This window comes from Pinus tabuliformis, chromosome X (genome assembly GCF_031772625.1).
Source record: "Pinus tabuliformis cultivar Carrire ecotype Pingquan chromosome X, CPIR1, whole genome shotgun sequence".
Classification (NCBI taxonomy): domain Eukaryota; kingdom Viridiplantae; phylum Streptophyta; class Pinopsida; order Pinales; family Pinaceae; genus Pinus; species Pinus tabuliformis.
The window spans coordinates 1,668,481,090-1,668,497,108 of NC_142308.1; the positions used below are offsets into that span (position 1 = coordinate 1,668,481,090).

General features: G+C 38.8%; 1 protein-coding gene across 4 annotated transcripts in view; it reads right to left on the reverse strand.

Annotated features, from left to right (window-relative positions):
• Positions 1-8,245: 8,245 nt before the first annotated feature.
• Positions 8,246-16,019, reverse strand: part of LOC149146420 (histidinol-phosphate aminotransferase, chloroplastic-like) — a 121,786-nt gene continuing 114,012 nt past the window's right edge. For 3 of the 4 annotated variants that reach the window (XM_089447567.1, XM_089447568.1, XM_089447566.1), the window contains exon 10: positions 8,246-8,668. In XM_089447567.1, coding sequence (XP_089303693.1) covers positions 8,537-8,668 — 132 coding nt within the window. In that variant the 3' untranslated portion in view covers positions 8,246-8,536. The remainder of the gene's footprint in view (positions 8,669-16,019) is intronic. The other variant, XM_089447569.1, reaches the window with a different exon arrangement.

A 16,019-nucleotide genomic window follows, 5' to 3' on the forward strand; every position in this document is an offset into this window, starting at 1 on the left:
ACCTTATCAATCCCTCAAGGCTAGCGACCTACCTTACAACATAAAGCTTGTATTGTTTGAAGCTTAAGGTCCTTATGGAATCCCTTCTGACCACCAACGGTCATCCTCTAAAGAATCCCCTTTTATACCTATAAAATGAGACGCATTATACCTTAAAGAGAGTGAGCTTGAACGAAGAATTGAATGAATATTTGAATATGAACTTTTCGGCCTACCCTAAGGCATAACACATATATCCAAAAGAGGGTTTCAACCTATGTTTTGTGGCTCATTCACTAAAGGTCTTTGAAGCGATGTGTCAAGGCATGTTTTAGGTCATTGCTTGGCATATTTTGAAGCAAATCACCCTTATTTCAAGAGAGCGAAGGATTGGGTATAGAACTAGTCAAGGCAGCGGGTTATGCAACCAACTCACAAAATAGAAGAAAAGATAGATCAACGCCTTCAAAATTAGCCTCTTCGAGGGGGCAACCTCCTTTACATTACACAAATTAACAATTCTTGGATGGTTCAAATGACACAACCTCTTTTCTATATATAGGAGTCTAAGGGGTCACAATATAATCAGAGCCGACATAACAATAATAATGTAAGGGCACCACAACAACAATAGTGGGCTTCTATGGGGCACAACAATAAAAAAAGGGGGATACACTAATAACAATGGAGGAATACACTAGTATTATAGGGACCTAACACAGCGAGTGCATTAGGTCTCTTAACATGCCAAAACTCATCTAAAGTCATAGGTCAAAGTTAAAACTCAACATTGTCTATACTCCTCAAGGCTCAGATTTGTGGGGTTTTCAGACCTTTGGTTGAGAACTACATTTCAGGTCAGATCTTAATGTATAGTCTTTACATTGTTTTGATCACTTTTGGAATGATTCTTTAGTGTAGACAAAGGATGGCCCTCTAGGAAACAAAAAAAAAAAACAACAACAACAAAGGTAAAATTCCTTGTTTTTGTGAATTGGTCTTGTTGAATTTCATCCCTGTAGTCTATGTTGAAGGTTTGTTAGGACTATGTTTAGGGTTTGTCTTGATATCTATTGTATTAGAATTATGCCTCTTGTATTAAGTTTATTGTATTAGGTATGTTGCAAGTCTTCAGCCCTGTCAAAAGACAACACGTCAAGCACGTCCTCTTTGCATCAAGGTAAGTCAGGGTAAGTTTGTGTATAGATTTATTTTTGACACTTATTTTATTTCTCATTTGCAGGTACAATTAAGGTGAGGTAAGTATCCTTGGTACAAGGTCATTATCTTTTGTTTTGGGAAAAGGGAGTTCCATTTGTTTCTTTTCAGGTATGAGAATCCTACAACATTGACAACAACAACAACAATGAATCCTACAACAGTGAAAATAAGATCAAAAATATCAAAGCAGTGAGACTTTCTTTAGTTCAATATAGCCTAATCATCAAGAACAAGGTATGACGCAAAAGCATTATTGAAGGACATATTGTTGTGGGATAGTGCAAAAGATTGGTATCTCTCAATGTTGCAGTACATCAGATATATTGATTTCAACACCAAGTTTAAAATCAGAAACAAGACAGAAGAGACATGTCATTAAACAAGTCATTGTATAAACATTGTAAGTCTTGTAAGTAGTTTGTCCAAGAGTTGGTGTTATTTTTCAAACATTATACGTCATTGTAAATGGGTCAGTATCCCTTGTAAGGGAGCCCACATTTGTAAGGAATTTGTGTCATTGCTTAGAGTTGAAGAAGGAAAATTTGTTTTGGGATAAGGGCTTGTGTTGTTATTGGACAAGGGTTCTTGTTTTGTCAGGACAAGGGTTTAGGTCCTAGAGTTGTTGGTCAGTCAAAGAAAATTCATTGAAAAATATCATTGTAACGTGGATCATTGTCCCTGGTATGGGAGTCCACACTTCTGTTTTATTTTTGTTTTTATATGGTGGTAGGATGAAATTAGGCAGGTGGCTGAAGTCACCTATAGGTAGGGGCCTGTAAATACTTTAGGGTGGTAGGGTGGTGCTAGTGCGAGTTGTGGATCGCTAGGGTATTGGGGCATCATTTCAAGTTATTGCTAATAAAATTAGGGCGTTGGGGCATCTTTCCATGGGAGCTGGAGAAGAATGTTTTTCAAAAATTCTAGGAAGTTGTAACTTTCATTTCAATTGGGGCTAAAGATTAAAAAATTTGTTAGAAAAGTGTTTGGTTGTTTTTGACCTGGAGGGGGTTTTCCACCTAAAAATCTTGTTCCTATTGTCTCTATCTTTTGCATTGTTGTTTAGTGTTTTTACTAAATAATAATAATAACTGAAGATTAACTAATGCTCTAAAAAAATTAATAAAGTGCTAACTACTGAGAAATATTGATTCACCGCTCCCCTTTCCCCCCCCCTCCCACTTCTCAGTGTTTCCAACAATCTTGCCAGTAAACTTCAACGTTGTCAATGTAAAGGATGTTGGTGCAACTCACTAGTAATCGAGAGGTATTACACCAACATATCGATCATCTAGTATAGATGGATGGAGACATGTAGTATACCCCCATTTATTAGAGTATCAGGGGCAGATTAAAAAGACATTTGATTGCAAAGTTAAACAGAAATTATTCAAAGTTGGTGATTCAGTGTTGTGTTGGGACATAAGAAACAAAGGACCAGGAAACCATGGCAAGTTTGATAGTCTTTGGTTGGGTTTGTATGACATCGAGACTATAGTAGGACCAAACACTTTCCAGATGGTTGATTTGGATAGAAATGTGGAAGAATTACCCATAAATGGGCAACAATCAAAATATTATTTTGAATTTCTTTAAAAACAAGAGAGAGAGAGAGAGAAGGAAATTTCAACAATGGAGGTTTTGGGCATTGTTTGTTAGTTTAGGTGGGGTCTCATTTTTCCACTTTCAAAGTTTACAATGAATAGGAGTTATGTTTTTGCAAGATATTGACTTATGTTCCATAAGTATTTCTTATTGTAGATCTCTTACAATAAGGTTTTTGCATTTATTCCAATTTGAATCTAGTTGCATAAAACAAAACCTTTTAGAGGTCTAGTTTTTGTACTTTGGTCATGATGCATTGATATTTTTGGTCAAGTCTAGACGGAAGGTCTTGCCATAACCATTTACATGATTGATTGAGTCTACTAGGATGTGTAGTTCAAAGAGGCTTTAGAAGTTCTAATAATTCGCATCTTCATTGATCTTTGTTGAGTCATATTTTATGAGTCAATCACATCCCATCCAACATTTAGGGACATAATGTCAACTATTTTTTGGTACTTATATCTTGCTTCATGTTAAGGGAGAGGACTACATTATTGTCTCTCTTAACACATTGTTCCTCACTGACCTCAAAAAAATCATTTGATGGATGATCCAAGAGCCTGAGCACTTTAGTGGTTGCTAGCCTCATTAGCAGCCATTTCACAGCCAACAAGGTTAATCATCATTGGGCGTTGATTGGATAATCTTTTCCACTGTTCGACTTCATATCATTCATTCATAGGTGGTGAGGTGTGTTCATACCTTGGGTCCATTAGCCTTATTGGTGGGTACCTTCACACCTCGTAGATGTATCCATCATTAGCATTTGACTAGGCGACCCCCTGTGTCAACTTCAATACATTTTCCACAAGGAGTGTACACAATGCATGTGATGCATGTAGCATTTTTTATTCAGCCATTCATGGGTAAGCAATCCATTAAATTGATCTGTTGAGGCACCATAGAATACTTTGACTCCATTTTCCTAATGGGAAAGCATTGATTTATTTACAAATTTCCTATTTTTTATCCATATGGAAGTTTGTTAATTTTTCTTAGGGCTACATTGTTCTTTGCTTTAGATAATTGCATTTCATCATTTTCATACTATATTCACCCCATAGCATTTAAACATCACTAGCATTATATAGAAAGAACAATGACATCATCATAATAGTGGAATATAAAAGAACATAAGAAAAAAAGCATGCACAAGGGACACCAAGATTTTGGTCAGAGACTAGGGCAGAACCCCACAAGAGGGAAAACCCTTCAAAATTCTTCTTCTATTAGATTGTCATTGAAAATTCAATAGAGAAGTACAGAGTACAAATGTCATCGGACTACACTTGTTCACAGCTTCGTTTGTGAACAAGTTTCTTTGACACACAATTATGTCAGCAATAACTTTGACATCTGACATTACGATACCACCACTATAAAGATATAACAGAGCTATGAAGCCAATAGTGCCATGCATACAACTGGACTACCATATTGATAAACTGATGCCACATACAATTGTGAGGAAACCAAGAGTCTTCATTGTACAGGGATACCATATATACTATGGTGCAGAGAGACCCATATATGTGATGTTGAGATGCCATACAAACTGTATCAATCATGGAGCAAAGATACCATACAATGATGTCATGCAAACTATGATGACATATGTTGATGTCATAATGTCGAGAATAACCAAACTTCCTTAGTGACAAGCTCAACCATACTATTGTGTTGCATAATGTCAAATCCATATCTCTGTGTATACAAGGATTAGGTTTTCTCTTGGAGATGTCACTAATACTCAAACATGTATATGTTGCACTGATCTGAAATATACCATTACATATACCATATTGTCTTGATGAGATCATATAATTTGCTAGGCCAAGACAATTGTTCAAGAATATATGAAGTGTTGAGCTCAATTGTAATATTCATTACTATCTTCATAACCATAGAATGATATTGAGTGAGTGCGATGTGAGTGCCATACCATAGATACGTAACTTTGTGCCATACATTTTGTACAATTGTGATGCCAATTGTAAACCATACAAACAATACAATTAGAACAAACAACAGAGATACCATAGTGCATACAATAGAGAATCATAGTGCGAACGATAGAGATGTCATAAAGTGAACACAGAGATGCCATCATATGCGAGCAACCATAGTGCAAGTCATAGAGCGGACATAGAGATGCCATATCAAAACAGTGATATCCATATCACAATAGCGAGACACTGTATGCAATTACAAGAGAGACCATCATAACCTAATCATGAGCAAGAGTTCAAAGCTAGAGACTATGTTATGCAAAGACAATACTCTACGCCATGAGAAGACCACAATGCCACGAGAAATCATACTAGAGAAATAAGGCATCTGAAATCCACAAAACAAATAGCCATCCGAGGAGTTGCACAATCGAAAAATCTCAAATCAAAATCCCATTCGAATTGCAAACCAATTTCCCACACTATCTTGAGGATCACCCCAATGGGGTATTTATAGTGGTTTTTCAAGAGTGAAGGGTCATGACCCTTGGGTGAGCTGACCTTGAAGCCAACCTTCAATTTTAGATTTGAATTTCAAATGTAAATTTCCCTCCAATAATTTGAGCCGACTTGGAGATCACAAATAAATTCATTTTAATATATTTTGAAGTCAAGTGAGGGCTAGGGAATTTCTCCCTAGCTGCCAAAATTAACACAATTCATGGTCACAGATGTTGAGGTTCCTAGTGTCCTCGGTGAGACATCATCCCTTTGTGTCGCCAGTGTTAACCCCTAGATCTGCTTCCTAGAAATCAATAGGGCTAAAGGTCAACCCTCATCATCTCACTAGTATTAATGATGGATTTCAGGTATTTGAGTGAGTCAAGGTTTGGTTACATTGCGAAGTTTTGGGCACAAGGTCATGATTACTCTATTTTGGTGATAGGTTGCACATAATTTGATTATGATAGAGAAATTACTTTTTTAGAATCTTGAGGTACAGGTGCTTACATGTCAGTTTTAAGCGCACCTTTGGATTCTTATATTTTTAGCAATTGCCAAACATGAGACACATGGCATCATTCCTACAGTAACACATATCCTCTTTGGAGTGACATTTGGCATCTCGAGGTGCACACATGTATTGATGTGATTGGGATGCATGCATGAAGTTAAACCGAGATAATCAGACTAAGTGCCTGAAAAGAAAAGCTTGCAGTTGTTGATAATATCGAGAAATCTTTTCTCAGTTAATTGAGTCTCACGCCTAGTTGACTTGAACATGTGCACTTAACTCGCCCTCCTTTTCAGTGTTAGCTTATATTTACCTATCACGTGAGTTCCTCTCTCTCATAACTTAGCCTTATCACTCCACTTCTCGCCACCTCACTCATGTGTCATGACAACTCCTCTTAACTAAGTTTGATCTCACTTCTCTTTTGAGTTTGAACTCCACTAGTTCCACTCAAATTCACTCTCTCACTCCTATCGTTCTCATTCCACTCCACTAGACAACTAATTAAACCAGACTACCCATCTCTGAGACTCGCATGAGGGATAAGGGAACATGTGATAATGTCACCTTGCCACTTGTACATATGCATCATCACTCTTTCTCTAGTACGACCTGGATCAGCCAAGAGTTCACACGGGTGAGGACACCTGTCTTCTCCTAAAGCTCGATTTTTCTGGAACATATCACCAAATTGATGATAAAAGAGATATGAGGGTTCATTCTAAAGGGTAGATTTTTTCTGAGCAAAGCAGAGCAACAGCATGTTACATCACTCTCTCTTTCCTTCATTTTCATCAGGTCTCTTGTCCAGCAAGGATTTGTCAGCAGATTGGTTGTGTGTTTGGTCTTTGTAGTGCAATCAACTCTTTGATTAATACAAAATAAAGAGTCTTATGCTTGGTTTTCAGCTTTTATATCTTGTTAATCTCTGATTTCTAATTGCAGACCTGCAACACTATTTTTCCCATATATTTTGACTCATTAAATCATCTACAGCCACCTCTTCCTAATAGTCATTTCCATCTCTAGTAGTCCTGATTTAAAAGGAAAAAATATGTGCCAATCGACTTCCTTCAATTCCATTTTATTTCAGCAGTTTAGTGGCTGTCGAAAACCTGTTCTAAGTTGCTGTTCAGTGTTTTAAGTGTGCAGATTGCAAGGACAGTGTACAAAAAAAAAATAAAGGACACCCCCCTGTGACTGGCATGCACCAGTCCAAAAAGACTGGACGACCTGTAGTAACCAGTGAAGGCAGATTTCTTCTAAAGTTTGCGTGCTGAATTTCATCACTTTAATTAATTTAGTATCATTTTCAGTGTAGTTTAAAGTGCAAACAGAATCAAGGTAAGCAACAAGATCAAGTTTATTTTTGTTTATTTTGTTGTTGTGATGAATGCACAAGAACACTGTGTTGATGAAAAGTATGACAGGAAGAAAGCCCACAGGAGGATGAACGCACAATTGCTTCTACAAAAAAGAAAGGAAAATTATTTTGTCATGGAAGTTCAATCTAGCGAGGGGAATTGTGAACAGAACGTAAAAAGTGGTGAAGTTTAGCCAGAGGTGCAGAGGGCAAGTTGGGCTCTTTACATATCATGGCAAGCTGAAAATGGCCTAGATTTTCAACATCAGTTAGTTGTGCTACCAAGGTGTACATGTGTGTTTATTGAACAGACCTGATCTTAAATTGATGATAGAAGAGCTGAAGTTTTCAGCCATCAGTGACTCCAATCTGGGGAATAAGTCAATGGACAATCACATGGTCAATGACTTGATATCAACCACGTTGAATACAGGTTTTGCATACATCTTTATCTCATGTTGTGGAAACATCAATGAGAGGTACATCGTGCTTAGAGAAGATAGTTGAATGGCAAGTTGTGAGCCAGCCTTCATTGTTCATCAGTTGCACCACTTAAGAGCAAGCTGCAAATAATTTCTACATTTTGCTTGGCCCAAAAAAGTTTGTTATGTTTTCAAAGAAGCAGTTGTATGATGTATCTAGCATGACCACTAAGGGAAGATGATAAAGTAGATATTTAAATATGGTCATACTTTGTAACTTGGAAGTTTATATTGGGAACCGTAATTTATAATAAAGGCATGTTATTATAATTTATAAAGGTAAGTTGACAAAATTTAAAATTTAATTAAGCCATATTTCATAATGAAATACTAAGGAATATGAAACAAACAGACACTCTTATCGGGGCTATGTACATGATTCTCACATCTTTTGGAATATACATTAATTCCAATGGTTCTCTATCTATTGCTCATCTTAAATTTCTTCCTTTGCATCTACAATTTCTGATAGGTGGTTAATGCCCATTTTTTATAGGCACCTTACTTTAAGAATAACGTGTGTGGAGTTTATCATTGGAAGCGTGCTTGTGCAAAGAAAAGCCAAACGTTATATTAGGATAGGGAAAAATGGTTTGGAAATGCTGAAGATCTATCCTTACCTTTGGCAATCTGTTTTTGAAGCAATTTTGTATCATAAAATATATATCTTCTACAATTAAATATCATCAAATAGAAGCAAGACTATTCCCTACATCTTGTGTCGTTTCTCATGCATATGTACTCTAAAAACCAACACCAAACATATTGTACAGTGTTTCAAAAAATTGTGAGGCATGCTATTGATAATAAGATTAACTCTCACAAAAATCAAAAAACAATAAGATATTTTGAAGAAATCAATCGGTCAATTACTAGGAATGATTGATCCAAAATCTGCTCTGTCAAATGGAGTGGATGCTGATCAAGCTATTAGTCTTAGAGCTCTCATTAAAGCATCCGTGTGTTCTGGCTTCCCCACAGAAATACGAACATACCCCTTCAGTTCTTTGTTATTGTAATGGCGTATCATGACTCCTGCTTGAGAAAGATCCTCCTGTAAACAAGTCCATAAGCCATTTAAGGACTTTGATACAAAGCAGACAATAAATTATAACAATTTTACCGTCCAAAAGTTCCATCTCAAGCATTATAAAACAAGGCATCCTTTATTCTAACTGGGTCCTTTCATGCAGCAATTTTAACCAATGTAGGTAGATAGTGTTGAAGAATGTAACTAGTGTCGGTCTTCATAATTGTATTTGAGTCATGATGTAAAAAGATTTTTTTTATGGTAAAAGAAAATTTATTTTGAAGCATGTGTTTCAAGCTCTTTCATTTATTTTGTAGGTCATAGTTGTTGAAAAATGTAACTAGGTTCGGTCTTCATATTTATATTTGAGTCAAAGAATGAAAAAGAATTTTTTATTATTATTACAATGACTTATTAAACAATGGGTTTCATGCTTGGGTCATCATCTTATAGGTGAAAGTCTCCATTGAGGACTTCTAGGTTTTATACTAAGTCATTAGAGTCATTGTCCATTTAAAGAGACCCTTCTTGGGCTTTTCAATCATGTAAAAAGAATTACTTTTGAGTCAAAAATGTAATTTGTCACCTCCACACCAAGTCCGCCCTTGCCTGATGAAGTCGGCCTACAACAGGGCAATTCGACCGACAAAAGAGGGCTATATATACAAGAGCAGTTTGATCTATTTGGACCTCAACTCCACAAGTTCGATATGTTGATTTCTAGTAGAATCGGATGTGCTCTTAGCCTCAAAATTTGCAGGGAGGCTAGGACACATGTATTCCACAATACCCAGAAATCATTTTGGGAAATTTCACCCAGAGACAGTTTTATTAAAATAATTAATTATTTTTAATGGGGGCCTAAGTCTAAACTTAAGAAATTAAAATATTTAAGGGTATTAATCAAACTGAGCGTGAAACTCTTTGTTACACGGGAGCCGCTCCCGAGAGGTGGGAAACCCGTTTCAATAGTTCCCGCGTTCCAGGGAGGTTTGGAACTGTATGGGAACGTTACCTTTTTAGCGGAAGCTTCAATGGGAGCTTGGGAAAGTTCCGGGAGCTTTGAACACTATTTTTTTTGGAGTTCCAGCGTTCCCTAGGGTTGGGGTAGAGGAATATGTTGAACTGCCCACAAAGCATGAGCCTATGTTGAAACCTTTGCAGGAAGAAAGGCTAAAGACATCTTTAACATCGATACCCTTAATTGAGAAACTGGAGCACTCTCTTGATGGGTTAAGAAAGTGTTTGGCACCTCGACATAAGGGCAATATCTGGGATGTCATGTTGATGAGTATTTATTTTGTTGTTTATTTATATATATATCGCAGAAGATTGTGTGTGCATATTGTATGTCGCAGTGAATGCTTAAACATTAGAGTTGTTTTTTCTCGTAAGAATAACTAGAGAAACATGTCAGAGAACTCATAATGAACTTGACGTTTTATATATATAAAAAGGAGAGATTCAAGGAGAGAGACACCCAGAGAATATATTTATATAGAAGAAAGATTATATATTTATTATTTATATATTTAAATTGATTTTAATATTTGAATATTTTGAATCAATATTAATTTTGATTATTATATAAATTATATAATTAAAAAAATTATTTTTAATTTTAAAATTTCTAATTTTTTTATCTTACCGCTCCTGATTAGCCATTTCCTGTAAATTTTGGGGAAACTTCTAGCCGTTCCAGAAACCCGTACCCAAGTTTCCAACGTTCCCACGTTCCAGAAACTCATGCAACATATTAAATTATCTAATTAAAAAAATATTTTTTAATTTTAAAATTTTTCATTTTTTTATTATAAAATATTACTGCTCTCGATTAGCCGTTTCCTGTAAATTTTGGGGAAACTTCTAGCCGTTCCGAAAACCCAAACCCAAGTTTCCAACGTTCCCACATTCTAGAAATTCATGCAACATAGGTGAAACTTCTAGAAGAAGATTGAGATCGAGTCCAAATGATCTGAGCCAAATCTAATCTGGGCCGTTGATTACTCAATTGGAGTATTATAAGGACTTTGATGGGCATTTGGAAAACACCTTGAGAAAGAGATCAACAGATTGAATTTCTCATAGAGGGCAGTGCAACAGTTGCTAGAGAGAAGATCGAAGTGATTTCTTGCACGGAGGGGCAAGGAATCAAGATAATTCCAGTTGGAGAGTTTCCTGATCTGGGAATACATCGCAAAGGAGGCAGAGAGATATCCAAAGGAGGCAGTGCAAAGGAGGCAGAGAGAGATCTAGAAGAGGCAGCGCAGAGGCTACGTTGGGCAACATAAAGCCAAGCAAAGGCAGCGCAGAGCTTCAGAGGTAGTTCAAATTCCAGCCAAGAGAGATGAGTTTCAGTGCAGGAAGCTAGCGTGTGAGACCGAAAGGCCTGAAGTTCGAATCTCTAGACAACAGGAGATCCAAGAAGAGGTGACAGATCCCCAAAGAGGCTGACGCAAAACTGCGTAGGCTAACGCAGTAGCTGCGCAGAGCCAGCATGGGGCTAGTCATCCAGGCCCTGGATCAGTGTCGGATCGAGAGTGATAGTGTGATGTATTTCTCACTAATCTTATGCCAGTCAAATTCTCTGTATTGGACAGCCATTAAGGCATCCAAAGATTGTATTCAGAAAACTACTGCTTAATAATACAAACCCTCAGTTATTGCACCGGTTTTCCCGCATTGGGTTTTTCCAGGGACATTTGTCCAAAAATAACAGTGTCATGTGTTGTGTATTTCGTTCTTGCTTAGTTTCTTGTTTCCGCATATAATTTTAATTGGTGAAGCCTGCAATGTATTAGTTTCGGTATTTGTTGTAGGATGCAGTAAATAATTTGTTCAGTAATTCAACATATAGAAGAAACTTAATCAGTTGTTACAGTGGAAATTTGGGTCTTCCACATTTTCACATGGTATCAGAGCGCAGTGAAGCAAGAGAGTAGAGCCAGAAGAGAACAGCGCTGAACAAAAGGAGGGAAGTCGAACTGTTGCGTAGGCAGCAAATCGAATCCCCAGAGGGATTGCACAATCTAGGCCAGGAGGGAAAAATTCTCGTGGGAGAATCTCCCTCTGAGTGAGTCAACAAAGAGAAAGATTTCGAGATTGAAGTTTGCTAGTGTCAAAGAGAGGAGTGCAGAAGCATCAACACAGAGAAGTTTTCTAGTGAGACGCAGTTTTCTGCAGCAGTTGCTAGGGTAGAAAAGCGTCCGAAGGGAGGAGACATTGTTGAGGGAATTTTTCCTTAGAGGACTTCCAACCAAGAAGTATGAATTCTCATTTGCTGAGCAGCAGCAGGGAGCAGCAAATCTACTGACTCCAACAGGGAGTGCGTAGGCCAGCGCAGCAGTGGCGCAGAGGAGAGAGGAGGCAGTTCGACATTTTGTTGGCAGAGATGGTAGCTAATGGGTTGCGAGATCAAGATCGGTTGGAAGGTGCATCCAACTACATGATCTGGAAGGCAAAGATCTCATGCCTTCTGGATGAGCACGATCTCAAAGCCTATGTCGACAGTGAGGTCATTGTACCTACAAAATCCGGTCAAGAAGTACAGGGGAGAGATGGCAAAGGCCAAGTGATTGATCTTCGACAGAGTGAGAGATCATGTAGTGTGTCACATTGCCAGCAAGGATACTGCCCGAAAGATGTGGCAAGCATTGGCTACGTTATACGAAGGATCTTCCGAGCGGCGGAAGATGTACTTGGAGCAGAAGATGAGATCCACGTAGATGCAGAAGGGGGAATGCAATGATCCGTTCCTAACAAAGCTTCAGGAAATCTAAGACTCGTTGGTAGTTGTGGGGTCAACACCTCAGCCTACCAAGATGGCGAGGCTGGCCCTGAATTCTGTTTCACAAGAATCGCAAGTATATGTCCAGAGCATCCTGGGCACAGAGAGATTATCGGATTGGGAAGGAATGTGGGCCGCTCTTCAGGAAGAAGAGATAAGGAGAGACTTAGTCAAGTGCAAACTTGATAGCAGCAGCAGTAGTGGTACAAAGCTCAAGGAGGAGGAAGAGAATGCAACCATTGCATCGAAGGGGCAGTAGGAGTAGCGGAGGCAGAAGAAGGATGTCTGGAAGATCAAGTGCTTCCGGTGTGGTGAGTTTGGTCTCTACGCTACACAGTGTCCTCTCAAGAAGAAGGAAAAGGACGAGAAGCATGATCTAAAGGCTGCATCCGCAAAGATCAAGGAAGAGGAATTTGCCATAATTGCCCAGATACCTCCAGGGGAGAGGTGGGGTGATCTAGAACTGTAAGTTCAAAAGAACTGTAGATGGGCAGGATCATTGAGGAGTCCACCTCTTGGATCAAAACCTTGTTACGGGAGCCCAGATCAGAAGTAGCAGGATGGACCCGTGTTAGTTGGTGCAGAGGAGTGTAGGAGTGACAGTTGAAGTGGCTAGGAGCGCCAGAGACTTAGCAGCGCAAAGCAGAGTTGGCAGCAGTGCAATTGGCACAGTACAAAGTCAGTAGCAACGCAGAGGGTTCAGAGGGTCAGCGCAAAGACTAGCAACAGACAAAACTCTAGCAACAGATGCATTATGTTGAACACCTGTTCAGTAATTTTGGATGCTTTTCCGTTGCTGATGCGGTAGCAGTAGTAAATGGAGAAGGTTGCAATGCAGATGCAGTGTTGGCAGTGGCAGAGCCAGCAGCAGCACAGATGCAGAATTTAAGAGGGTTGTAATACAGATGCAGTGTTGGCAGTGGCAAGGTCAAAAGCAGTACAGATGTAGCATTTGCGCTGTGGTTGGTGGGCAGCGATGTTAGACATCAACAATGCAAAGGGAGATGTTACAGCTTCTGGGTGATGCTTCAACAGGTTGCATTAGTATAGCACATTCCTCGCTAAGAGGGAGTGTTGATTTCTGGTGAAATCGGATGTGCTCTTAGCCTCAAAATTTGCAAGGAGGCTAGGACACATGTATTCCACAATACCCAGAAATTGTTTCGGGAAATTCCAGTTGGAGACAGTTTTATTAAAATAATTAATTATTTTTAATGGGTGCCTAAGTCTAAACTTAGGAAATTAAAATAATTAAAGGGTATTAATCATATTGGGGCTGAAACTTCTAGAAGAAGATGGAGATCAAAATCAAATGATCTGAGCCATTGATTAGAATCTAATCTCGGTCATTGATTACTCAACTGGAGGATTATAAGGAACTTGATGGCCATTTGGAAAACACATTGAGCAAGAGATCAAGACATCAAATTTCTCAGAGAGGGCAGCGCAGCAGTTGCTAGAGAGAAGATCGAAGTGATTTCTTGCAGTGAGGGGCAGGGATAGTTCCGATTGGAGAGTTTCCTGATCCGGCAGAGAGAGATCCAAAAGAGGCAGTGCAAAGGCTACCCTGGGCAACATGAGGCCAAGAAAACGCAGCGCAAAGCTTTAGAGGGAGTTCGAATTCCAGCCAGAAGAGACGAGTTTCAGTGCAGGAAGCCGAGGTGTGAGACCAGAAGGCCTGAAGTTCAAATCTCCAAATAGCATGAGATCCGGGAAGAGGTGCAAATCCCCAAAGAGGTTGACGCAGAACTACATAGGCTGACGTAGTAGATACGCAGAGCCAGCGTGGGGCCATTCATCCAGGGCCTCAATCAGTGTCAGATCACCAGTGACAGTGTGAGGTATTTCTCACTAATCTTCTACCAGTCGGATTCTCTGTATTGGATAGCCAGTAAGGCATCCAAAGATTGTATTCAGAAAACTACTACTTAATAATACAAACCCTCAATTGTTGCACCAGTTTTCCCGCATTGGGTTTTCCAGGGACATTTGTCCAAAAATAACGGTGTCATGTGTTGTGTATTTATTTCTTGCTCAGTTTCTTGTTTCCGCATATAAATTTAATTGGTGAAGGCTGCAGTGTAGTAGTTTCGGTATTTGTTGTAGGATGCAGTAAATGATTTGTTTAGTAATTTAACAAATAGAGAAACTTAATCAGTTGCTGCAATAGATATTTGGGTCTTCCAAATTTTCACACGATACACATCAAGGAAGTGCAGAAAAAGTGTGAAGTTCAAGGAGAAGAAGGAAGAAGTGTAAGTCAAAGTTTCTGAGCTATCTCTCTCTCTTTTTATGCAAAGTTACTAGGCTATTTGCCAGGTCAAAGTTTTGTTGTTGGGAAGGTCGAAATTTTGAATGTGTTGTTGGGAGTCTTGGATTATCTTGTCTTAACTACTGAAGGAAGAAGTTTGACTGGGTTTTCCCCTAGATAGGGGTTTTGCCCTAACAGAGTGCCTACATCTTGTGTCTCATGTTCTTATGATCTTCATACACACATAATTTGGTAATTGCTTGATGAAAGATAATATAATAAAGAAACAAAATAAGAGAAATCTAACCCTAATTCTACGAGCAATGATTTCTCAACATGGTATCAGAGTTGAGGTCAAGGAAGATTGGAGATCACTCTATTGGCTTGAAAGAAAGGACTACTCCCTCTATGATAAGATACTTGAAAATGGGATTCAATATTATAGGAAGTTGGATCAAAAGAATAATCTACAACTTATTTAACAAGATCAAAAGCAAAAGGTTTTTTGTTGCACTCACAAGTTGTTAAAATTGGCAACTAGGGCCAAACTCCATGTGGGTCATCTTATTTATGGCAGTTGATATTTTTTTTGGATTCCTCTCGTCAAGAGGTGTAGGATTGATCTAAAGATCATCTGATTCCGACATGTATTCATGGAGATATGAATTTATTAGTGTTATGGGACAATTTGTCAAGGTCAGCCAGCGACAAAATTGCCCCCACTTGTGCTCAACGTTTTAGTATAAAAAGAGGTAGCTTGCTAGGCATTTGAACACACACTCTCCTTGTGATCTCTTCCTCTCCACTTGTCTTTGGGTTTTGGTGGGAGGAGAGATCCTAAGAGACAATGTTGCCCTAATGAAGAGATGCCCTAGATCTGAATGCTGCCATGGGTAAGAAGGATCTACGCAGCCCTAAAGAAGATGCCCTAGCTCCTAATGCTGGCAAGGAAATAAAGCCCTAACGCTGCCTAATGAAGATGCCACCTAAACACAGTCATGGAACAAGGGTTCTAATGTTGTCATGCCCTAAACGCAGAGAGACCTAAACTCTGTCCTAGAAGAATCTACGCTGCAGCCTATCGTTGTCATGGATGACCCTATGAAGATGACCTTAATACAGTCTCCTAGCCGTAGCACTTAAGGAAGTGTCTTATTCATTGTCCTGAGGAGAGGTCTACACGCTGGTCTAAAAGAGACCTAGCCACAATTCTGTGTAGCACTCTTAATGTTGGCCTTATTACGTAGCAAGAAGGGACACTTACCTCAACCCTAATACGTTGTCCTAGGCCGCATTCATTAAGGGTTTGAATGCAGCAAGGGGAGGCCTTTTAGCAA